At 36.8% G+C, this 26,480-nt stretch overlaps 1 protein-coding gene across 1 annotated transcript; it reads left to right on the forward strand.

The window, feature by feature from the left end:
• Window positions 1-51: 51 nt before the first annotated feature.
• Window positions 52-26,424, forward strand: DHX32 (DEAH-box helicase 32 (putative)). Its single transcript, XM_030029866.2, has 11 exons — window positions 52-422; window positions 3,197-3,390; window positions 4,848-5,220; window positions 7,943-8,188; window positions 10,469-10,568; window positions 10,676-10,834; window positions 20,543-20,734; window positions 22,425-22,574; window positions 23,668-23,858; window positions 24,737-24,918; window positions 26,232-26,424. The coding sequence occupies exons 1-11, from the start codon at window positions 153-155 to the stop codon at window positions 26,422-26,424; spliced, it is 2,250 nt and encodes a 749-aa protein (XP_029885726.1). The 5' UTR covers window positions 52-152.
• The last annotated feature ends 56 nt before the right edge of the window (window positions 26,425-26,480 follow it).

The raw sequence follows: 26,480 nt of genomic DNA on the forward strand, positions 1-26,480 counted from the left end.
GAACTTTTAAACTGAAGAGCTGGGAAATACTAATCCTGAAGCAAGCAGAAATGGATTTCCTCAGGTTTAGGGGGCCTGAATGATCAATCAGTACACAAAGGACCCCTTCTACTAATAATGTTTTTTTGCTGGGAATAATATATGTAAGAAAAATGGAGTTTTTAACCATTTCTCCAGAGATCCACTGCTTTTCAGAATTACTTGACTGCAGCGATGGTGATGAAGAGGAAATACTAGTATGCGGAGAAGATTTAGAGCTTAATCCTTTTGATGGCTTGCCTTACTCTTCCCGTTATTATAAACTTATGAAAGAAAGAGAAGAACTTCCAGTATGGAAAGAGAAATATACTTTTATGGAAAGTTTGCTCCATAATCAAATTGTGATTGTGTCAGGAGATGCTAAGACTGGCAAAAGCTCCCAGGTCAGTACAACATTTGGTTGGGGTTTTTTAATTATTTTTAGAACATTTAATGTTGTACACTTTTCAGAGTTACTATTTTACTAATAATACATATTTTTAAAACAGAAAAATCTTTTTGCAATTTACTATTATTTAATATTTATTATATTTACTATTTACTATATATATATATATATTTACTATTTTTTTTACTGTTCACTGCTGTTTCCCTTTACTTATGTTAGGCACATCAATATCCAGATTTATATTATACTAGTATCCGGTTTCTGTCAGTAGTGGACTATTGCTATGCCGAGTACCGTATGGCATTGCAATACAATAACATCCAGTTCTGAAGAGTTCAGCTGCGGTGTACACACACATAATTGTATTGAGTTTAGCAGTTCTCAGTGTAGAAACAGATGTGCAGGCATCTATTTTAATGTGAGGTGTTAAGGCCAGAGAGGGAAAGTGAAATATAGAAGATGGCAGAAGACTAATGCAGTCAAATATAGATTTAAAATACGTATATATAAGCATATATTTAAATAACTTCTTCAAATACTCACAAACAATTGGCACTTACTTTACATTTGTCCATTACAAGCTGTTTTTACTGGGTTAATGATGTCTTTTGGGCATCCGGGTAAGTTGAGCACTGAACAGTAACACTTCTCAGACTGTGATTGTCTGACACAGCTTCATAAACAACTGAAAAATCTCCAACTACAACTTTTTATGTACTAAATACTAAATTTAAAAATATCAAGCCCTTTCTGAACACTGAAGACCACATGGATTAACTACTATAGTTTAAAATTCAGAACCAAATATACACATAACCTTAGAAAAATTCTGTATAAAATTTTCTTGTATCTATCAGTATGTGCACTGTAAATTATTGCTTTGTTTGTACATCTAAACACCACATCTCAATTTGTAAACCTATCAACTATATACTTTAATATGTATTACAGAATGTATCAGCTAAAATCCTTCCCTACTAAAATTACAGGTGTATTTCTACTGTCTTCAGAGAGGCCATAGCTAAGTGTAAAATACTTTAGGATTTATTTCAGATCGCATTAGTATTTTATCAATAAACCATCCCTTCTACATTTGGCTGGCCACTATTTTGTTTATTTGGAGAATTTTATTGCCTCCTCCTTAATAATGACTAAAGTTGTCATTTTATTCTTTTTTTGCCCATCATCACATTGAACGCCCAGCGGAATTGGTAAACTCTGCAATGCCTGCATTGGATTCAATGCATATTCTTACTTCGAAAGTGTGTTTTGGTTCTGATTAGTGCTATAACAGGAAAAAAATACAGTGGATTTGCAGGCAGGTCATAAGAGAAGGTGAAAAAATTTCTCAGGGAATGAAGGATTGAAATCAGTAGGGCTGTTTCTCAGGGAGAAGTAATGGTCTTTCCCTCACTTCAGCCAAGAGCAAATGCTTTTTCCAAGAATACACAATTACTTTACAGAACTCATATTAAAAGGCATCACTGAAGCCAAGATCTCAGTTGACTCTAAACACACAAATATCCCCTAGGACTATCAAATTCTTTTGTAATAATATATAACAACCTAAGTCTGTTACCACAGCAAGCGGAGAATTTTCAAGCAAGTGTTATAAGCCAAAACATTATTGTTTATGATTGGGATCAGGCAAAAACTTTCCTGCAGGTAAAGCTGTAGGATAATTACTGTTGCAGGGCATCTCATATCTGCCAGAGACTTTCATGCTGGACACTGCTAAAGATCACATATGGAAGTAGAGACATCATACTTCTCATTGAAAATTCCTATGCTCCTATAAAAAGGATACACACCTACCTGGTGCCTGGAATATTTTTTGGAGTGCAAAGTCTTTAGCCCTTGTTATTGACTTCTAATTTATACAAAATAAACTTTGTGTAATAATAAACTACATGCTAAGATACGTTAGCTTTTTCAATTGCCCTTAAACAAGTTTAATAAGATGTAACACATTGCTGGCTGTTTTTTAAACAATTTTAGAAACATAAATAATTATACAGGAATAAATTATATGTGGCTGATGCACCTGGTTTATATATGTTGATTAAGTAAAGGATTTGAAACCTAATACATCCACTACAATAATATCTATAATGTAATTTTACTTTCTCATGACAGTAACACATTAGCATTTTCTAGTGTTGATTTTTCTACCGTAAATATATAAATTAGAGAGCTACTGCATAAGTTTCTGGAGCAGTTCAGTTTCATTTTTATTTGTTTACGGAGTAATCAATCTGAAATTACATATATTTACTATGGCATCTGTCAGTTTGAAATCCTCTTCTTCCTGGGACATGTTTCTCATGTCAAGCACCTGAATATGATATAGCACGGGCAGTTTTACTACTGAGCCAGCTGAGAAGCCCCTGACAACAACTGCACTAACATTGTTGGATCAATCAGGAGATGCTTAAGAACGATACTGCCAGTGTTACCTGCTCCCCAGAGGCCAATTCTGCCGCTTCTGCAATATATTCAAACTAATCTAAGTCCAGTTGAGAAATTCCCAGGTAAACCTTCTGGCCCATGTCACTCCAACTCTTGACTACTTAAGAGATTTTGGGTCTGGACATTTATCAAGGCAGATAATTTCTGTGTTAGGTGCAGCTCATCCATCAGTAGTCAGGCAGATGATAAGAGGCGGGTGCTCAGGTTGATTTAGTTCTTCCACACTGTCTACTTCTTTTGCGTTACAGTCTCTGCTAAGTGTGTTAAATACCAAATATGTCTGTTTTCTTATTTACTTAGATTCCTCAGTGGTGTGCTGAGTATTGCCTTTCTGTCCGCTATCAACACGGCGTAGTCGTATGCACCCAGGTCCACAAGCAGACAGCGGTGTGGCTGGCACTGCGTGTAGCTGATGAAATGGATGTCAACGTTGGCCATGAAGTGGGCTATTTTGTCCCATTTGAAAGCTGCTGTACAACAGACACTATCCTGAGGTTTGTGTGTTTGGTTTTCAATGCCTTCAAACTAATATGTAGCCTATAGTTCTTTGCAAGTGCAAAAGTTTGCAGCTGACAGCACTCCAGTCCCTAGCTCTTCACTGCACCACTCCACTAACATGGTCAGGACAGATAACCTAACCACCAGGGGGAAACATTGCTATAGTTGCAAAAGATTTTTGCATACAGTATAAAAACAAAAAAACCAATTCTGCTTTATAAAGTTGTGTATAATATTTTAAAAGGCAGATACTGGAGATTTTGTGATTGATCAATAAACTGTAAAAGGCTTGAAGGAGGTATTCTGTGCTAAATTGTAGTAGAGATTTAAGTGGGCAAGGTTACCGTCTGTGCAAAACTTCATTAAGCGCCTCAGTAACCTCCATATCATTCCACTTTTTCTTTCTCTGTTTTCCAGTACAGGAGTGTTCATTACCATAAGAGAACATGGGATAATCCATCACAAAGTAAAGGTGGAATTTAAAAGCAATCAAAAATCATGGCTAGAAAACAGTATATTCAGTAACAAGAGAAAAAAGCGTTTAGGAGGATTTTTAAGAGATAAGAAATGCACTTAATGTATTAAATATAGGCAGGTGACAGCAGCATCACAGGGATTCAGATTTTGAGCCTCTCTGAAAGTTAGGACAGTTATTTTCTCTGGTTCCTTAATATGGCAGGCACAAACTATAACATCTAGATCATAAGCCTTTTTCCCAGTCACTGATTTCCAGTGGAGAAGAGGATACTCTACTCACCACTTCTGAAAATCAAGTTCAACCACTCTTCCTTTTGTGTGTCCTTTCTCTTTCACGGAGAACTCTGTAAGCCTCATCCTGCAGCACATCTTCCTGCAGCTGCTCGTGATGTGAAAGGGAGATGAATCCTACCCTCTCCCACATCGAAACTTGGTTCAAGAATTCAAGTCCTGCTGAGCAACACAGCAAAAAAATATAATTAAAAAAAAACTTTCAGTAGCAGGAATAATAGGGATAAAAGTGAGGAGGACCTTACGGTATGAATTAATCTCTCACCTTGGTTCTGGCACTGTCTCAAGTGCTCATGTACACCTTCTTTTCCTCATCTAAAAGTATTAGTTCCTAGCTCGAGAATTGGTTATGGCATGCAATATGCTTAGATAGTTTGGAAGATGAAAGGCAATATAAGTTATGATTTTAGGGCAGATGTATTTCTTCTTTTGCCTAGAGCATCCTTTCAACCATAGTGCCACTTAGTGTCATTGAATTACATTGAGTTTCTAGTTACTTAAAGGAGGATTTAAACACGTAGTTGAGACTGTGATACTGGCTACAAAATAGACCCTCTGTTCTTATCAAATCTTTCTTGTTAGAACAGAAAGAACCAAGCTGCCCCCAAGACCCTGAATTAATTTCTTACAATCAAATCTGAATATTCCAAGAAACTTTGTAGAGTGTTCTGTTTGTATGTTGCAGATACTGTACAGATGATATGCTACAAAGGGAAATGATGTCTACACCTCTTCTGAACTATTATGGTGTTATCATCTTGGATGATGTGCATGAAAGAACTGTTGCAACAGATGCATTACTTGGCCTTCTTAAAGATGTCTTGATATCAAGACCAGAACTGAGGCTGGTAATACTCACTGCGCCCCATATGTCCAGCAAACTGCAGAATTATTACGGCAGCATCCCCTTCATAAGAGTGGAAAACAAACACCACGCAGAGGTTGTATACTCTTGCAGCATTCAGAAAGACCACTTTCTGTCTGCACTAAGACTGCTCTTTGAGATACATCATACAAAAGAGAAGGGTGACATTGTGATCTTTCTGGCATGTGAACAAGTAAGTTATTAACTGATTCCAATATTTCTGATATTAATCAAGAAACAATTTACATCTGTGTTTTTATATGACCTATAAATATCTTGTTGCCAGTATCTAAGACACCAGACACTGCCAACAGTTTTTATCATTTCAGGTTTTTTTCTACAAAGAAGTTACGGTATACATAACACTACATTTTTTATATATATATATATATCTAGCATAAACTAATACAAGGAACTACCAGATTGTCTGTAGGCTTAAAGAAAGGCCATCATCCTTCTGTGTGATGCAAAAAGTAGCAAAGGCGGCACACAGGGACAAGGGCCATAGATGTAGGGAGTTAATACATCACAACCTATTCTGGCATTGGGTACACCACACTTTGTGTTATCCCTGTTTTGCAAGAACAGACAGCTGTCCAGTTTGCATAAATGTCCTACTTCACATGAATGTTTTTGCCTTAAACCTGCCTAAAAGGTTCTTCCATTTGCATTCTCCTTTATGGCTGCAAACTTCCTAACCATTTGTGTACACAACAGCAGGAGGCAAATGTCAATCCGAAGGTGCTACAGATAATGCAGGAATCTGCATGGGCTTGGCTATTCTAAATAGTGGCATCTCTGAATCCCTGAAGACAGCAGTGATGCCCTAAATCCACTGCTGCCAGGATTGCATGATCAGGTCCTACTCCAAAAAATTTCACAGTACTTTATAGCTGTCAAACAATCTGCCCATCAAATATACATTCCAAGACTTGAAATTCTTATAAATTATTATTATTTATTTCCTGATAGTGATCTTCAACCTTCCACTTTGTATCATTAAATCTGCTTTAGAGCAACAAATTCATGTTAGTAGCTCCAGGAGATAATGACTTTTCACAAGCAAAGATAAATTGCCATAAACTACCCATGTAGAATTGCTTTTCACTGTAAAAAGGGATGGACATGTAACACTTTCACTAATGCTAATTATCAGTTGTAAACTTTAGAGACACAAGTTTTACAAATGATGAATTAATGAATTCTCTGTATCATTTCCCATATTTACAATAAGTAATGTAAAGAGACAAAACACATAGTCTTTCAATTTCGAAGGACTGGGAATAAAGTCTTATTTCTGCTAAAAAATATTTGATAGGCAAGTCTCACACAATACTAAAATAATAATTTCTTTCTTGCCAAGAAGAGATTACTTAGTTCTCTCTCTCATGATGAACAAAACACTCATTATGAACTGTTACCACACAGTTCACATCCCATGCATTCTTGCTTAACTGTGATTTAAAGTTTCATATTGCTAATGGCTCACTGTTCCCTAGCACTCAACTGTCTTTTAAGCTGAACAAAAATATGAATAAACTAAGAACATTAAGATTTATGTGTTGTCTTGGTGCCAGCCTTGCTATTAGATGCCACTGTCGTATCTTCATAAGAGTTTTTATAGAATACTTTCAACCTATAACTACTATGAATGTAGTGACATTCTCAAATAGAAACTCAATCTGATTTCTCAATTTTGAAAAGTGTTTGCTAATAAAAATGCTTTTGAAAAAAAAAAATCCCTTTCAAACTGAACAAGTCTATGAATGATTTTTGTATACCTTTAAAAAAAAAAAATCGTTGACAACACAAATGATTTTATATTTTAAAAATAGACTAAAACAACAACAACAAAAAACCTTTTACAATTTATATTCGACCCCTGAATTTGTGGACTGTTTTAAAGGTGATGTTCCATTAACACAGCTTAGGGACATTTTATTGACTTTATTAAGCTTTCATAGAGTTTATTAATCATTAGGAGGGACCCCCCCCCCCCCCCAAACAAAAAATCTTCACAATACTTATATGTTCTTAAACATAACGATTAAGGTAAAGTAGGGAGGTTTCTGCATACTTTGATCTTTTTATGTATTGTAGTTGGACTAAGAACATAATGGCAGTTTCCAAAGTGCCCCAAAGAGGGGCTCTGCCATTTTAGCCCTTCCAGTGATGGGGACAGTAGGGATTGGAGAAGGTTGGAGCAGTGATTTGCTGTGATCTGGTCTGACTCCAGGAGCACCCGTGCACATGGCACCTTGGCCAGCAGTGCAGGTCACCCCGTTGCCAGCCCTGAGGTGCACCGTGCACATATAGTGAGCTATTTCCCAGAGGACACTGCCACTCAGGGCACCCCACGTGCATAACTTTGGTTCCAGCAAAAGAGAAAACATTTTGGGCACAGCAGTGGGGTACCTGAGTACCTGCTACAGCATTACCAGCCCTACACACACAACAAATTCGCACCAAACTCTCTGGCACTAAATCACTGATGTGGATGCATCTTACATGTCCTATATACATAAAGTTTAGTGACCTTTTTGTAATTTCTCAGCCTTGCTATTCCTATAGTATATTTTTGGACAACTGTCTTCCCCTGGAGGTTGGTTTGGATATGACTAAAGCCAGAAAAGACTATTTTGAAAATTGCAGAAGAGAAGATGACATTTCAAAAAACAGCCCAGCTTTTCCCTGGTCTATAGTTAGCGGATACAGTCAGTAAATTCTCATACATAGTTCTGTTCCCTTTTGTTTTCCTTTAATTATTAATCACATAAGATTTAAATGTTGTTATACTTTGATACATAGTTAAAATTCATTTTAAAGTAAAGAAGTTGCTTTAAAATTAAATATTGATATTTGTTTTACATATTTGAGAGGAAGGGAAAAAAAAAATATCTTTCTCCTGATTACAGGAAATTGAAAAAGCTTACCAAATGATCAGACAGGAACAGTCTAATTTAAATCCTGACCTTGGAGAACTCATCCCAGTTCCTTTATACCCCACAAAACAAGACCTAATTCCCAAACCAAATCAAGACAAACAGAAATGCTGCAAAAAATACAGAAGAAAAGTGCTACTCACCACAAGCTTTGGAGAATCTTTGATTTGGATTAAAAAAGTAACCTTTGTCATTGATGTCGGTGTTGAAAGAAGAAAGGTTAGTAAAGTTAACCAGAATCAGTATGCCAAAAAATGAACTATGCATAAGATTTTTTTCAGGGTGGGGTAAAGGGAAATGTGCAGCTAATAGACTGATGCAAATGGTTTCTAAAGGATCAAGTATTTTTATATTCTTTCATAAGTCAGATTCTATAATATTTTTAACATTCAAATTAACAAAATTTAAATACCTTTCATGGACATCTGATGTGAAAACCAAGCAAGAAAACACAATTACTTCCTAAATTCAGTCAGAAAACAAAATCTTCAAGTTTCTAAAGCCAGATTAACACTCCCAGCTGAAACTGCCATTCATTTGGGCACAAAACAATTGACATTTCACTTGCAAACTATATCTCACTTTAGTTTGGGCCTATCAGTCATAATTATCTCTTCAGTATCTTATAGATAAAGCAAAATCAGTTTTGCAGATCAGATAAAGCAAAATCAAGAACAATCAGTTCTTGGCTACCTATTGGCAGATTACCTGGTTTAGTAGATTAACCTCATCCCTTGTTTAACAACTTTGTAATCAGTGTAGTGCCACAGATCATATAATGCCACAGGATGCTCACACAGGGAACCACTCACTTTTTAAAGCTGCTTGTGCTCCTTCCGGATACGTGCCTCCATCCAAGTACCTCAAAATGCTGAGATTTATCAAATTAATCTTGACCTTTTACCTTTCATTCTATGTATGTCCTCAGTTCTTGTTTTCCACCCTGTCCTGGGAAGGACTGGTGCAGCTGCAAACACGTATCTCTTGTTTCTTTCATTTATACAAATCTGATGTCCTAAAGAATGAGTGACCATGTAGGAACAAGTCATTACATGAATTGGAAAGCTGCACTACTACAGGCTTTGTAACAGTCCTACGTGTTTTGCTAGTCAAAATAAATATTGCAGGAATAGGCAAAAGAAACAATATAATACAGTTTCTTTATACAATCCAGAATGGAATCACCAAAATCAAAGTTAAGTGTTCCTGAAATTTTGGATCAGGCATCATTAACCCTGATTAGCCTTGAAAGTAGTTCAGGCAAAAGCTTGGGAACTACCACTACTTTTCATTTGCAAAAAACTGTGTCTAACACTGTCATTTTTAAAGGTTCTCATATGGGAGTTTTAAACTAACTCAGCCTCAAGTCAAGGAAAAAAAAAATTGTCATACTTTTGTGTGAAACTAACAAAAGCCTAAAAGCAGTTTTCAGTTAGGCCGTGCATAACAACTTATTTCTGGAACTACAGTTGTCTTGGATGACGGAAATGAATCTCACTTCCACAGTAATCTGAAGCCCAAAGTAAAATTCTGTGCTTCCAGACTCCTGTGAATCAGAGATATGAAGCAACGGGAACAAATCAGTTTCAACACAGTCCCGATGGCCATCAAATCACCTCTATTAGTTATGCAATTTTTACCCTTTAATTCAACTATTTTGTCCTAACAGCTAAAGTTTAGTCCTCTAATATTGATGCCTCAGCAATTCAAATTCACATTCAGTCCACACAGCTAAAAGTCAATAGAACATAGAGGGAACAGGCAAAATTTTGTGCAGAAAAAAATCCTGCATAAGTCTTGCAGTTGGGTTATATAATAAATTTACCCAGAGGAAAAGAAATTTGTCCCCTGCACTGAAGCTCATTTTATCTTTTTTATTAAAACCCTGCTTAAAGTAGACAAAGTTGATTCAGATGACATGATTAGACAGTTGCCTTATCCAGATGTTTTATGTCTTGCCATATACTACAGAAGCTTATGGACATCATCTGGTGGTCAGAATAGTGAGTGAATTGGCTCCTCAGTTTAATCAAAATAAAGTACAATTAAGAAAAAAATAAAATGGGGCATTGTACACCTTTGTTACAGTCCTTGTCTCCTGTACTGAAGTGACAGATTTCAGTACTAAGACTACAAGCTGGAGTTATGGAACAAAATGCTATCAGACAACGTTGTCATTGGAAGAAATAAATAATCTTTTTTGATGCCTTTCTTGATTATACCATAGATATACATTTTGTGCTTTAGTGAGGTACATTTCTTCAGAAAAAGACATTTATCTTAGAGTATATTTACAGAGTTATTGCAAAACTTAAGTGTCTGTCAATTTATCAAAGTGCTGACTGCTCTCATTTCCAAGCTGGTGAAATATGTAGTATAAAAAGAAATGAAAATGTTACTACACTTTCTGTAAAATGACCTAGACAAAAATTCAATACAGACCATTAATATTTTTGTAGTCTTCGCTTATCTGATGCTTAATATCTCTTTCATTTAAAGGTGTACAATCCTAGAATCAGAGCAGACTCTGTTATAACGCAGCCTATCAGCAAAAGTCAAGCAGAGATGCATAAACAAATTCTGGGCATGTCTTCATCAGGTAGAATTATTAGCTCAAAATTTAAATCCATTAGCTCAAAGTATTAATAGAATCAATGTGGCAATGCAAAAAAAAAAAAAAAGTAATTTTCCTGAAATCTCTTCCAGGAAAACTCTTCTGCTTATATCCTGAAGAATTTACATACAAAGAAATGAAATCACATCTACCAGCTAAAATACAGGAATCTAACCTAACTAGCATGGTTCTCTTCCTGAAGAGGATGGATATAGCAGGGTTCAGACACTGTGACTTCATAAGCAGGCCAGGTAATGATGATGCACCAATTTTCCATATTTTTATTATTATTTTTGCAGTTATTTAAAGATTAATTTTGTCCTGTTATTCACAGTACTGTTTTTTATTGAAGTACTTGTAACAATATTGCTACTGCTTTTATCACTTATCCGCTAGAACCATGCACAATGCAATAGTTGCACTTAGAAAAATGGTACCGTGTATGAACTGTTTGCTCTGAAAAAGGCCATAAAGTATCTGAATGGAATTGGAATGAAAAAATCAATATTCCAAATATCTTCTTATCTAGGTTTCATATTATTTTCCTGGAACCCACAAAGAAAATTTGTCCCCCATTGTACACATATCTAATAAAACATATGCCTTTAATCAAAAGTTTACAACCCAAATAAACTACTGTTGTTACCTAGGAGATATATTTGGAGGAAATCAGCTTTCTTCTTATCCTCCAGCATCTCCCACCTCAAATTTACAATAAGCCGTTACTTAAGGACAATAGTATTTATAAAATAAAGCCAAATAAACTTTCAATACTAGACAGGGAATACTCTGAATTTTGAAGTAAAAGTGTGAAGAAAGTGGTTGCTTTTTTTTATTATTTTTCTGACTTCATATTTTAGGGCTTTTTCTATAGAATGATATTCTCCTTTGTTCTGACCTACCACAAAACCCAAGTACCACTGCAAATTCTGCTATTGATTTGAAGCCAATTAAACTGAGGGAAATAGTACTGATTTCACTGGTTTGGGGATCATGTGACCTACCGCTAGCTTCATTTATGATAATTTTCCAGTGCAAATAGGAAGAATTCCTATATTATCCTCCCTTTCCTCATGCACATACACAAAATTAGAACAATCACTTGTCTTCTACCTGTTGTGCACTGTAATTAATCAGTAATAAAGAGTTTAATTTCCACTGTTGCATGTTGTGATAGATTGTAAGTAGAATTTTTAAGTAGAATTTATTCTACTTTTCCCTTGACTGCCTGTTTAGCAGAAACATGCCTAAAAGAAATGTGAAAAAAGCATTGCCAGTCTGAGCGGTAACTCATCCAAGACTGATGAGAATTAGAGTATTTTGGCCCTATGAGTGTCACCTCTTGTGTCGAATCTAGGAAACCTTAATGGAAAATTGTTATGGAATACAGTTGGCTTCCACTCAAATTTAGGCAGTATTTTACCAAAAGAAAAAAAAAAATTCTAAAATGTATTGTTGCTTTTACTGAAGAGAGGTTGTGGCTGCCCCATCCCTGGAAGTGTTCAAGACCAGACTGGATGGGGCTTTGAGCAACCTGGTCTAGTGGAAGGTGTCCCTGCCCATGGCAGGGGGGCTGGAACTAGATGATCTTTAAGGTCTCTTCCTACCCAAAACATTCTGTGATTCTATGATTTAAAGGCACAATGGAGACAGTTGGTATTCAGAGAGAACGAAACGCTAGAGGCATTTAAGGAATTCACAGATGTAGGAATTCTAAGTTTTGTCTGTATTTTTGAGATAATGCAGCTGAAGAAAGCGTCTTGCTGATGTGTACAAAATTGTAAAGGCATTTGATGAATGCATCAGCTTTACTTGGATTGGCATCAAATATGAAAAAGTTTTTGCTAACTAGATCAAAAGTGCAAGGTCAAGGTATTGAAAAGTTTGAGGAATTACTGAAACAGCGTGAAGGAATGTTAGACAAACTCTTTGAACAAAGAAAAAATCCCACAAACACTGTAGGGGGTCCACTGAAAGGAGATGAGAAAGTCTGCACAATTTCCTCGTCTCCTTCCTGTCTTAAGGCCCCACACAATTAAACATTTGAAGCATTGCTTTAATTGTCTAGTACAACGCTTCCTTTATCCTAGGATAGATCACACATTGGCTTTTTTTGCCTTGGAGCTTTCTTTTTCCAACTTCTGAGTGGGCAACAAACCTCTTCCCTACTAATACTTAAGTTATATCCCTACCACAATTCTCCAGAGATGACTATAAAGCTCACACTATCGGAATACAGTTTGAAGTATCTGGTTGGTCTGAAAGAAACAGAAATACTGAAGGAAGCAAATTTGTAAGGGGAGTTAGTTATTGCATTAGACCAACTTACAGAACTCAAAATATGTCAAGCTTTCAAGCACATAAAACCTTCTTTTGGGCCCTCCCAAGAGCTTTGGGTCAATGATCTTAGCCTGTGAAAGCCCAAGTTTTCTCATTCTGTGCTGAGATAGCCCCAACCGGTCGTACACACTCAATGCCACACAGGTCTCCAGTGGCTAAAGAAGCACGACCTCCTCCAGCAGAAGTAGAGACCGAACCTAAAGTCACACCATGGAGTCCTTGCTGCCCAGCTCCAAATACCTCTGGTATCCAGTTAAAGGGTAGCCCTGAGGCTTTTTCATTGCTAGTCATAAAGTCAAATAGATGTTACACCATTCTGGATTATGTACTGCGGGAGAGTGTTGCAGAGTAGGCAAAGAGAAGAGCTATCAGAGATGGAAAGCATCCTTTCTTGAGCAAGGGATTTTAGCTTCCCAAGAAGGTTTCATTATCTTTGCTGCAGTTGGTTTAGTTGCATAAGCCTTCTGTAACCTGAAGTGATGAAGAAGGCTGAGGAAGAGGAGGAGGGCTCTCTGAGACGGTATACAGACCTAAGTGAAAAAGATGAGCAACAAAGCTCACAAAACAAGCAGTGTGGCTTTTCTGACCCTAAGAAAACTCCTGGCCATATCAGTTCTTATTCACATCTACTGCCAATGCATACAAAGCCAATTTGCCCACCCTCGACCAAACATCCCACAAGATCAACTGGACCAAAAAAACCTCCCACAAACAAGCAAACAAAAAGACATGGCAGTATTTCTATATGCTCTCATTTGACCTGGCCAAATCATACAGATGCTAAAAACACAAACAGCCTTTCTATTTCTGCCCAGCAGAGTTTGTCCTGGGCTTGGCTATTCCGTGTCTCTTCACCTCCTTGGACTTGACTTCCCTTTGAGTAAAGCAAGTAAACACATTGCAGCATCCCCCATGTGCCACACATGCCACAGGCTTTCCTATCCACCATTTCTGTTCAGCTAACATTCTCAAGTTTTCTTTGCAATTGAAACAGATGGAGGCTTTGGGTTCTTTTAACCCAAGGTGAATTTTTCCTAAACAAAATAATGTTTTCACTGAGATGACAGAGTAATGTATGGACATGAACTACTGAACAAACAAATCAAAAGTACACTGAAATTCATAGCAAGAATTCAAAGAGAAGTACTTCACAGTCCATTCCCTGTACATGAAGTAGAGAACATATAGCAGATAAGTAAAGAAACAAAAATTACATCAGTAAAACATTTTATTTCTGCTCAACAACAATGTGCATAAGGTTTTTTTCTGCTGCTCTTTGAGGAAAAATAAAAGCCTGGATTAACTCTGACTCATTACTGCATTGTGAAAGCAACAAACATGTCAGGCTTACAGCTGCTGCATTTAATTCACACTATAATCGAGATGAGCAAATGCAGTGGACTTGTTACCCTTTTTAGAATTCATGAGCCATATGAAAATGTATTTGGCACTGCAGCTCTGAAGTGCATTATTTGAATTCCTGTGCCACTATCATAGGCATGTGTTTACATTTTTATCAGTTAATCAGCTAGATCTTTACTGTGTTATATATAATGGGACAAAAGAACTCCTTTCCCATAGATTGCAGCAGCATTATGTATTTTTGTAAATCACGGGAAAATCCTTATTTAAAGTATGCAAATCAGTATAAAGATGAAGCCATGTAAAACTTCCATAAGAAATCAAGGTGAAAGCAGTTTGCATATGCTGCATTCATGCAGAATTACCATAAACAATTTTCAGATTAAAATATTTGTTGATGGTCATGGATACCATGACTTTTGAGTGCTATGCTATTATTATAACCCCACTAAGAATATATTTCTAGAATATCCATAACAACAAGAGTTGTATAAATGCATATAATTTCAAATTGTTTCAGAAACAAAATTTGTTTGTGTATTTTTTCATTAGAAACAGACTGTCAAAGACAGAAACTCAATGCACCATGTAAAGTCTGCTCAACAGAGGTCACTTCATGGCAGATTCCTTATCTTAAGTTCACTTGTTGATTCTTTGATGTCTTAATTTCTCCATTTCATCGATTAAATAGTATTATATATCTCCTAATGAAAAGCTTTCTGATAGCATAGACATGGCCACATACCTCATAGTCTTCACTACACAAATCAGTGGAAAAGCGTAAAAGGAATTGGAGGAGGTAAGGACCAGACAGCAAACACGCACAGGAATCAAAGTATGGACTAGACAACCTGATGCTTAGCAGCAGTCCCATATCTATGGGATAAGAGGCATCAGGAATGGCAGTCAGGGCAGTATGTATAGCCCAATAACTGAGCACATACCACACTGAATGTAGACAATTGTTTAGAATAGGGAGCTGGTATCACAAAGGGCATCCCAAAAATGAGAAGGGGTAGCCCTCATTAGTAGGTTAAAGCTGGACTACTCTCACATCACTTACTAGAGAGTAACAAAAGAAACCAAAGTGATTCAAAATATTTTTTATGCCATTATAGAATATTCTTTAAATTATACTCTTTGTGGATATACATGTTGCACAGTCACATACATGCTTTGAGGATGACACAAAGCAGATAGAAAACCAACTTCACTAAACAGTCAGTGCTATCCCTGGTGTGCGGATATTACTCAGTATATTTGTGTTAGGAAAATGCAGGTCAGCCTCTGTCCTGGCTGTCCCTGCTAGCAGAAAAGCACAGTAGGGACCATTACCAGCCAGCTTGGAGGAGTGAAGACACAACATAAGGGGGAATGGAAAGATTGCAAGGTATGAGTTTGGAAAATTAATTTTTAATCATCAACTATAACTCTAATTTCAAAATAATAGTTATGGAATTGGTGATGTCAGAGCATGACAGACTCAAAAAATCCTACCTCAGAAGCTATAGGGGGGAAAAAAGAGAATCAAGATGAAGCCTGCACACAGAAGCTTGTCCTTGCAGAAGAAAAATCTTTGCATAATTTAAAGAAAACTTGGCACTAGATTTCTCCATATCTTCAGTTTGCTATCCAAGGAGCAATGTTAAAAAACAGTAACAGAAAACGCCATTCCCCAGAACTGTTCTCCCTGCAGTAATTACTTTGGCAGTTCTTCATGCCATTAAGCCTAACAGAAGCTGGAAAAACTTGTGGTTTGCCAGGCAGTGAATCAGCTCCTTAAAGACAACATCCCTTCACCTGAAATTCATGTCAGCTCTAACTTTATAACAGTTATTTCCGTGGAAAGAAAAGATCTGTCAAGGAAAAAGTATTTTACGTACTCAACATTTTCACAGAGCAGGAGACCAGAACACAGGACCTGTAGATCCTCTAGATAAGCATGATACAGCAGTTAAATGGACTATTAAAAATCATGAAATTTACGTTTCATTCCTATCTCTATCATTCACTTATTACAGAACTTTGGGTGAATCACTAAATCACTTGCTTCCTTACACAACAAGAATAATACTTTTGTATTAATCTTATCACACCTTAAGCACTTCAATTTCATCCATGTCAGATGTGATACTGAAAAGATTAAAGGTGCAGCTACCTTTAGAAACATAACTTACTCTGTTCATGTCAAAGTTACAAAAAACTGTGAAATAACAAATATCATTTTAAGTCAGCCTGAAACTCTCAGAGAAACCATTTCAGTGCTAACAATAACATTTAGTTAAGTATTTGCTTTACTAAGCCTAAGTATGATCAAGAGTAGGATCTGTATTTATAGAAAACTGGTCAGATTTCCTGAAACAAGTCCAGAGCAACCCAGTCTTAAGTAGCCAAAGAACACAGGGAAGGGAAAGAAAATATCAGATAAAGAAATACCTTTTAAACTTCCAGGGATGTGATGGTTTCTTGCTGAAAATACAGGACACATCTTGAGAGCTTCTTTTTAACTTTGCTCCCGTGAAAGCAGCAGTCAAGTCACAAAGCCTTGTGGTTTGCCTCGATGGCAGCAGTGGTTGGCGTTGGCAAGCAGCCCTAAAAATAATGACTCTTGCTAGAAATCATTGTAAGACAATGCAGGTTTCTGTTCCTTAAAAAGAGCTTTCCATATCTAAACGCTTACACTATTGTTTTATCATAGTTTTTATTTAAAAAGGAACCATACCATAAAGAACTCTCAAATGAGAGTTTGCTGTTCTTACAATGGCTTTTTATTGAGTTTGTGCCTCAAAATGCAGACCCATACCTGAAAGCCCTATTCTGTTTTTCTTTTTTTTTTTTTTTATTTGTTCCTTCACCTGCTGTAATCTACCTTTACTATCTTGTCTTTTCTAGCACAATAAAACTCCAGGAGTCTTCATTTTCTTTTTTTTTTTTTTTTTTTTTTTTGTAACACTCATAGAAAAATAGGGAAGTAATTTGTGCTTATAAATCTCAAGGCAACTAACTCCAGGGCATAAAAATGCAAATTACTGATGCTACCAGGGGATTGAAAATGGCTGCCATATAACCATATATTTTGTAGGTTCTAGCACAAACTACTTTGTTGATTTCTGGAAATTAGCTTTCCATGATTTCCTAGTAATTACTATATGTCTGAATGACCATTTTACTCTCCCTGTATTTTCAATCACCGATACCTATTTCCTGCCACTGACTCTTATTCTTCATCAGCCGTTACTTTTCATTTCTTTAAACTTCCTAAGTATTTTCTTCTCAGATGCTTTAGCTATTGCAAGGGCTCATCTTTTATCCCATTAAACCTCATATGTCTGATAACAAATGTTCTCTCTAGACAGAAACCCCTCATGTTGTACAGGCAGAGGTACGAACTCTAATACTGAAATGAAACAGGTCCACAGTTTTAACAGGAATTTACAGACTCATGAGAGAATTTCTCTAAAAACTAATAGTAAGTGTTTTAAAATTAAGTGAAGTCACAACACTAACAGATTCACAGGCTGGAAAAGTTCTGCAAAAGCTCACATAAGGAGAATTAATAAACTATCTTTTCCCTTCAAACATTAGTAAAAGAAAAGGTTTAAAAACAACAGGTGCTTGCTTGCTTCCCATTTTACCTTTTTCTTTACCTTATTATAACTAGTTAATTACAGTGATGGCAATAAACTAGCAGTTCACTGCTAACGAAGTAAAAACCCAAACTCAAGATTTTCTTGCAGGAAGGCAGGGCACCTGAAGGGTGGCGTTACGGCTAAACATGACGTACCAGCTCCTTACAGGCTTGCTTTTTCTTTTAATCTTCGTGATGAAGAAGTAGCCTGCCAAAGACAGGTTCCCGTTCATACTGAATTCAAGCAAGAAATTATTTCTAGTCATCTACTAATGGAGATAAAAGAACAAATACACAATCTGCCTGTGTGGGTAGCTGTGGTTGTGTTTTGGTTTTTTTATTTAGAGATTTTTTTTGACATTAATATGCAACGTGACAGCAGCCCACAGAAGCCTGAAAAATTGCCGGTGCAGTCATTAATTTCCCAGTGCTGGGTATGCTCGGCTGGGGACAAGGCCAAGTCCTGCTGTAGTGGAATTTTTGCCACCAACTTCAATGGGACTAGAATTTAACTTGTTATCCATAAAACAGAGAGAAATATCGAACAGTCCCTTAAACTGGAATAAGGAGAAAGTTGCTGCAGTGATAGGAGAGCAGTTATGAATTTAAATGAACTGGCACTCATAAAAGATATTCACCATTACAATAAGACCTCAAATAGAAAACTACCTTTGAAAAGAGCTGGGAGGAAAGAGCCTTCACACTTCAAGAGTTCCCGAATTTCCACCGATGTCCTTCATGCTCTAGCAACTACTTTTTGGAGAATGTAGGCTTGACAACTTCCACTCAGCTTTCAGGTTCACTCTCTCTAGTCGCAGGACTGTAGCCACCGTGGTTGCACATAAAGCATTTCTATGCTTGTTTTGCCAAAGGGACCTACTTGCATCAACAGCAGATTTCCTACAGACCTGCTTGAGTTCTCATTTTAGGTACCGATTTGCTTAATCCTGTCCTTTCAGACATGTTTTCTTATCACTGCAACTGTGAGGGTCCTGAATTCCTTACACCATTCATTCAGCAGAACAAAATGCCACTGAGAAAACACTTAGACTAACTTTTCAAAATCTGAAAAAAGTCAGAATAACACTTCAGATTCTTCTGGCACCATCTATCAAAAGAAAAAACAGTCAATAAGAGTAAAAGGGTTAGGGTATACATAAGCTGATTCTGTCTTCCATTGCCTCAGATGCAGAAAAGCAAGAGAAAAATAGTGGGAAAAAAAGGTAAAGGAGAAACGCAGCATGATACTTAATGAGAAAGGAGAGTCTTTGTCAAACTCCTTCATTATTTACTCCCACCCAGCTGAGAGCTTCAGAAGAGCTACTACAAATGCCATCTTTTGGTGTATCAAGAAATAACTGATAAGATGTAATGATAACTGATGAAAAAGGTGTATCTGTGTCCATGGGGATAAGCCACTTCTCCTGTATCTTCAAATCTTGTGGGTTGTTGATTTCATTCACCCTCATCCATGAAAGAGGAAGACAGACCTATGACTTGTGCAGGTACTCCTCATAGAATAAGCTTAATATGCCATTGATCAAAACTGAATTAGTTGAACAATTAACTGAATTAATTGTTGATGCTCTAGCAGTCTTCAGAAAAAGCACATGGACCACTTTAGCCTGAAAGCTCGGTGTTCAACATACGCAAAGCAAACCTTCCTACCAAACATTCCTGGCAGGCCTCCACTTGCATTTACCTAACTTCTAAGATACAAACCCCATCACTTCAGTCTTTGTTCTCCTCTGCTTTCACTGTTCAGATGCCCATCTTAAACGCTAAACCCTAACTCATTATATCCTTCATGTTTGCCTCTCTTCAGTCCATCTCGTATTCATGCTCCCTACTCACTGTGTGGTCCAAATTCACTTATTTCCCACTTTTTTCCCAAATCAGTTTCTCAGCCTACCTAATTATTTTCCTATATTCACTCATCATTTTTTCTGCCTCACTGTTCGCACTTCTAACTATGGAGGTTGTAAGGAAGTTATAACCTACAATAAGGGAAAATTGAACATTTAATTTTGGGCAGTGAGAAAGTACAGCCAATTGCTAGGGAGACATTTTCTTTTACTATGTTCCCATTTTTCTTCTGACATCATGAGAAACTGTGTAAATAAATAATAATAGCAAGAAAAAAAAAAAAAGGCAACCAAGAGAACTCCAATGCAAGAACGGCAAGACATCTACAACTTCTGTAGATGTTTGTGTATCTCTCAGCACCCCTCAAATGTGACCACCCCTCTCTAAAATGAATGAACGTACACACAAAAAAATACCTGAAGACTACCAATAGTGGAAGGAGTTTTTGACATAGTCTGGGCGCAATACACTATTCAGCGCTGTGTCTGGACTTTTGACAAAAACTGTTCTGACACAAAAAAAGATCAACAAAGTTATTTGCAGCCCTATAATTGTTAGCCCTTATTTTCTTCCTCTAGAATGTTCTCAGCCTTCCGTTCGTCTCATTTATTACTTTTTCTTCTTACTCATTGTGAAATAATAGAAGCTGACTTCCATTATTTTCACACAGGAAATATACAACTGAAATACTATAATGAGAATTCAGACATTCATTTATATGTAGCCATTCTCAAGAATTTGAATTATCTTTCCTTTTTATTAGCTCCCGAAAGCCTGATGCAGGCTTTGGAAGATCTCGATTATCTAGCAGCCCTGGATAATGATGGAAACCTTTCTGAATTTGGAATTATTATGTCAGAATTTCCCCTGGATCCACAACTATCAAAGTCAATCCTGGCTTCATGTGAATTTGAGTGTGTTGATGAAATGCTAACCATCGCGGCCATGGTAACAGGTACTCGTAAATAATGTCTTACTGCATGGCTTATGCCACCTGCCAAATCCACGTAGACTCTTTCAAAGTCTTATTCACAAGGGCAACCCAAAGGCAAACTTTTGTTATTCACATCCTGCTTATTTCAAGTAAATTAATATCTTTGGCTGTTTAAGTCTTGACTTCAAGCATGCAATGAAACACAAGTAATGAATCCGTAAGTAGCGCTCCATTTCCATGCTTCAGCTGCCCCATTAGCTTCCAACCTTTTGTCAGAAAGCATACACAGGACATCCCTTCAAAATGAACATTCTTATCTCACACTCATGTACATTTGTTACAGACTGGAGCAGCAAATTAGGAGAAACTCTAATTATAAACAATATTGAACTGTTGACCTACAAAGAATTACTTTGTGATCTTGTTTCTCCACTTCAAATATTTTATAAAACTAACATAACCTTAAGTATCCATACCATTCTGTCCTGATGGATCGCTCTGCTCCTACATGGCACTGAGACAAACCAGCTGGCCCCAAAGACTGGACACATGAAGTCTGGACTGGAACATTTATATTAGAAGGTTGTTAACTATAGAATTGCTTTCATATGATGCAACAGAACTTTCAAACCAACGCATAAACCCCAGAGATTTAAAACTTTTTCATTCTGCGAAAGCTGCTATTGAAATCTTAATACATCAAAGATGTACAAAATCAAAGATTTTAGGATAACCGAGAGGAGGGTGACTCCAGAAGTTCAAACAGCAAATAACGATGATGACTTCTCAGGATCCTACCAGACAGTGCAGGACAGGGCTAGACTTATATCCCCTCGGGTCTCAGTGTTACATAGTGATGGTGGCTCCAGCAATATTTAGCTGTCTCACTTCTCTCCACAGCAGTCTCCTAACCATATAGCACTATGCTACTGATTTTACTGCATAACTCTAGTACAGAACCAATGCTTGAGAGCTATCTACTGCTCAACAGCCACAGCTTAACCTTGCCTGTAGAGAATGTTTTAGCGTGGCATTATTGTGCTCTGCCCAGAGGGAACATCTTAGGCCCAGAAATTGGTGAGGAGTCTTAGACAGCAAGGACATGAACACACAGGATACCATGCTGAATTAGTTGTTTTCCTTATAGAACAACTTGGTTTTATGCCTAAACTGGCTTGATTTTTAATAGTGGGCCTAAACTTGTGATAAAATTTTTAAGTACATACAACAAATGTAAACGATTGAGCATAGGCACACTTTAGTTTTTAAAAAGCTCAACCATCTCAAAAGACACAATTATGTAGCACAGTACCACAACAGAAGTAAAATGCACTGAACGCACAAATTGCAACATACAGGACCAAGTAAAGGCATTACATCCATAGATTTAGTTTCTTTCTATATTAAAGAAACCACATGCTTGGATTCTGGATAAATTGGAACATGCCATTATGAAGCATTTTTGGCACCAGTCTAGGAGAAAGCTGCTCACCTTCTTTTGTGTTTACAGCACAAATTAACTAAACAAGATTGAAAGAACATCCACATAAATAAAACCTTAGTGAATGCAATAGATTCAGTTCTTCAGCAGCAATCCAACACTGAAGATTAAAGGGAACCGAGAAAGGAAAAAAACAAAAATACCAGTGGAGTTACTATCTGTGCATGCACCTGCGTGTCTTAATAACCACTGGCTTGATTTTTTTCTAAGCTCCGAATTGCTTCTTACACGCACCTCCTGGAACAGAAGAGATCGCTCTTACTTGCTGGCGAAAATTCTCTCACCCTGCAGGAGATCACTTCACCCTTATCAATGTCTTCAATGCCTTCAAGGAAGCCAGCACCAACTCTGCAAGCCAATGTAAGTGTACCCATACCAGACAAAATGAAGCACATTGTAACCAATTTTGAAAAAAACAAAACAAAAATCTGAACAGTCGTTGTTATCATTAATTCATAAACCCTTTCTGAATGATTCCTTCTAGAATTGCTAATTTGCAGGGAGAAGCCCAAAATAGTAGACATTGCAAATGAGTATTAGTTTTAGTTTACTAACTAATTGAAAATGACCTAGGGCAGCATACCTCATCCAACAGGGATACGTAAGCACTATTACAATTGTCATTTTAAGTGATACTGTACAAAAACAGAACGATGGTTCCTCCTGTAAGAGCACATAATCAAGGTTTAATATGTGAAGTGACAAAGTTGAGGAGGGACTTGATTCCCCCAAGCAGCCTAACAATTCTGGTGTTTTCCTGATAGCTGTCAACTATAAGGAAAGTTTAAGGGAAAAAATTGAAAGTAGTAAAGTTCACATTTACAGGAAAGCAAATAAAAGCCAGGGGACTGCACAGCAGACAGCAGCTCTTCACAGCATTTTCCTGTGCTCAAACATCTTGCTCGGGTTCACTTAGCCTGAGTCCAGTACTTGGAGTGCTAAATTTGCATATACTAACTAAAAACTTAGAACAGTAGGATTGTTTCACGTTCAGTCATGCTGAATGCTGAAGAGAGGTCCAAGAGAACCTGTCCTTCACCAGCATGCAGGATCATCACCAGCATTACAGATGTGATTTCAGTTCCATATCCTGGCCTGAATCCAGAAAGCCTGAAAACAGAGTTTCTACTCATTCCATTTGAAGCTATTACTTTTTACAGACCAAATAAGGGATTTTGAATATTTTTATGCAGAAAGATATAGCTAAAATTCTATAAAACCAAGTAAGGATATTGAGTATTGCCCACTTACTTTACGAGCAATATCAACGAGCCTAAGCTGCCCACATGGCTCGTTATCAGAATTTTGGACAGCTCTGACATAGCTAGTCGCTCCAAAATGTTTTTAATCTATTGTACCAGTCAAAGAGCATTTTATAGTGCAGTATCTCTGTGGATAGTACCTATCAGTAAGACTTTGCTTTAAGCCAAAATACTGTTTTTTTCCTCCACAGACTACAGTAATGAGAAATGGTGTCGTGATTATTTTCTAAGCTGTTCCGCACTGAGGATGGCAGAAATTATCAGAGCCGAACTAGTAGAGATTATGAAGCGTATTGAACTTCCCATTTCAGAACCGGACTTTGGATCAAAAGAAAATATACTAAGCATTAAGAAATCTCTCTTATCTGGTTACTTTATGCACGTAAGGAAAAATACTGTGGTTTCATCTTACTGCATTGTTAAGTTATATAGAATGCTTTCAGAGAACTTAAGTTAGGTAGTGAAATCTCTCGATCATCAGAAAGGATAAAAACCATTTTTCCCAAGCGTACCAAACACTTCTGCCGATGCTAATTTTCTGTCTGGGGTTCAGCTATCACAGCATGAAGTCCACACACTTCCCCACAAGAGGAAAACTGTCAATATGCCTTTCACTCACAAAACTCTTTTACCTCAAAAAATTCTTTAACTTGTAATATTCTCTCAGACATTATTTCCTTTTCGAAGATGGTTTTGTGAAAATACCCTGGAAACAGAGAATCGACTTGTTGAGTATGTTTAGATATACATAATATACAGTTTTCTTCATCTCAACCAAATGAGGTACTCTAACTGTAATTGTAAACATGAACAAGAAAGATTTAATATAGTCCCACTCGAAAACATGCTTTCCTTCACATCACTATGCTCCGCCTAAATACAAGAATGACTCCTCCAAACTACACTACTTCAAGTAGTATTTTAAAGTCTTACAATTCTTTAAGAATACATCTGTTTTCACACAGACCCTTCAAAGCCAAGTTCAGATACTTATTGTGTAAGCGTGCCCTCATTTGTTGCAGACAGTTCCCTTTCAAATATACTGATCAACACTTTCTTTAACCCTAAGCCTCATTTCATAGTATCCAGTCCCTAGCTTTCCCACAGAAATTTGGGAAGAGGTTTAGGCTCTCCAGTTGAAAGTATCTGAATACGAGTTTAATTCCTGGGTTTAATATAACAGGCAAACACTGATCTATGCATCTCATACATTCAATTAAGTAATGGATAACTCCTTGCATTTTTTTTTTTTTTTTTTAGATTGCTCGTGATGTAGATGGCTCAGGTAACTACTTAATGTTAACACACAGACAAGTGGCCCAGCTTCATCCTTTCTCATCATATTATAACACCAGAAGGATTCCTGAGTGGGTTTTATTCCACGAATTTAGTATATCAGAAGACAATTCCATCAGAGTTGTCTCCGAGATATCACCCAATCTGTAAGTTAACAATGATGAAACTGTTTCTTCACTCATACCTCTATCACAAAAGCAAGTTAACTTAAGTCACAAACAGGATAAGAATGCGTGTGTACATTGAGAGCAATGCTTGCAGAAGTCAACGCCAGTCATCTCCTTTTCCTTCATCTCTGCCATAAAAATAGCTATCGTCTGGTTCTGTTGAGAAAACATTCCAAGCGTAACTGATTCACTCTAGGTACGGATGTGGGTTTTTTAAAAAAAAAAAAAAAAAAAAAAAAAGAAAAGAAAAAAAAAATCAGTAAAATAGGCATAAGAGAAGAGGACAATTTTCATACCTAGTCAAGCAACAAGAGGAGTTGGCATCACTGGAAGGGTGAAGAAATTGTTGCTTCTCATACTTTTTATATTCACCAGTGATTATATATGGGATAAATTTTATTTCTTTGTTGCCAGTATTGTTCTGTCACTGTGTGTAGCTTTGCTTGATGTCTTCATTTTTGTTCAAAACACTCATTGCATTAGAGCTCAGAACTATTAAAAAAGGGAAGAACTGTGATCTCCCACCCTTACTATTCTTTCCATGCAAACGAAAACACCATTTAAGTCAGCCTTTTTTATTTCCTAATGTGTGCTGATCTGTTCAGGTAATGAAGTAAGTCTCAATGTCTGCCGCTGCAACTGTAATCAATTCATCCATTGAAAAAACACCTTACAAGTTGCAAAAGTTTCTTACAAAGTAAAATATACAGGAAAAAAAAAAAAAAAATCAAGGAAGAGTTAACACAGCAGTGTACTCATAGATTAATCTAGCTGGAAATTTCTTTGTTCCCTGAAAAGCTATTTTCCAGCAAATCTTTTTCTCGACATGTTTTATGTACCCAGCCAGCTAAATCATCCCATATCAACTGTTTATGGATTCAAGAAAAGACTACAGTCTTCCTTCTGCAAAAATCTCTTTACAACGAGAATATACATTTCACTGTCCTATCTTTTCTATTTCCAATGTTTATAAGAAAGGCTTTTTCATAATTTTATTGAACCCAAAATATGTTCAAATCCAGAAAAATTACTATTTAATGTGATCTGCAGCACTGAGAACTGAACGACAATCACCTGAAGTGTAGACTGATTACATTAAGTGCAAGTCTACTGAAAACACAAACTACTACTATATCTTGCAGAGTTTTGGTTTTGAGTTGAAATACCGACTTTGTAGCTTTATGCATCAGCATGTTGCTGATGTCTTTTGTACAAGCCTGGAAATAGCTACTCAAACATTTCAAAATTCAATTAAAAAAAAATAATAATGTTTTGTTGTCTTTCCTCACCAGATTCGTGGAGCTGGTACCTCAGTATTATTTTAGCAATCTCCCTCCCAGTGAAAGTAAGGATATTCTGCAGGAAGTGATCAATCACTTGTCACCTGTTTCAACCACGAAGGAGGAACAGAAAACTAACAATGACAACAAAGAAAATGAAAAATTTCCCCAAAGTCCCACTGAACAAAGATGTATTATTCAGTGATTTTAGACTGAACTATCAAATATTGGACAAATATAAATAAAAGCGGTATATGCAAT

This window comes from Aquila chrysaetos, chromosome 11 (assembly GCF_900496995.4).
Source record: "Aquila chrysaetos chrysaetos chromosome 11, bAquChr1.4, whole genome shotgun sequence".
NCBI lineage: Eukaryota > Metazoa > Chordata > Aves > Accipitriformes > Accipitridae > Aquila > Aquila chrysaetos.

Excerpts from the sequence above, each read along its gene's own strand:
- DHX32 (XM_030029866.2), top strand. The coding sequence starts at position 153 with ATGGAGTTTTTAACCATTTCTCCAGAGATCCACTGCTTTTCAGAATTA. Across the intron at positions 423-3,196 it reads AGACTGGCAAAAGCTCCCAG|ATTCCTCAGTGGTGTGCTGA; the intron begins GTCAGTACAACA and ends TTATTTACTTAG. Across the intron at positions 23,859-24,736 it reads TATCTGGTTACTTTATGCAC|ATTGCTCGTGATGTAGATGG; the intron begins GTAAGGAAAAAT and ends TTTTTTTTTTAG.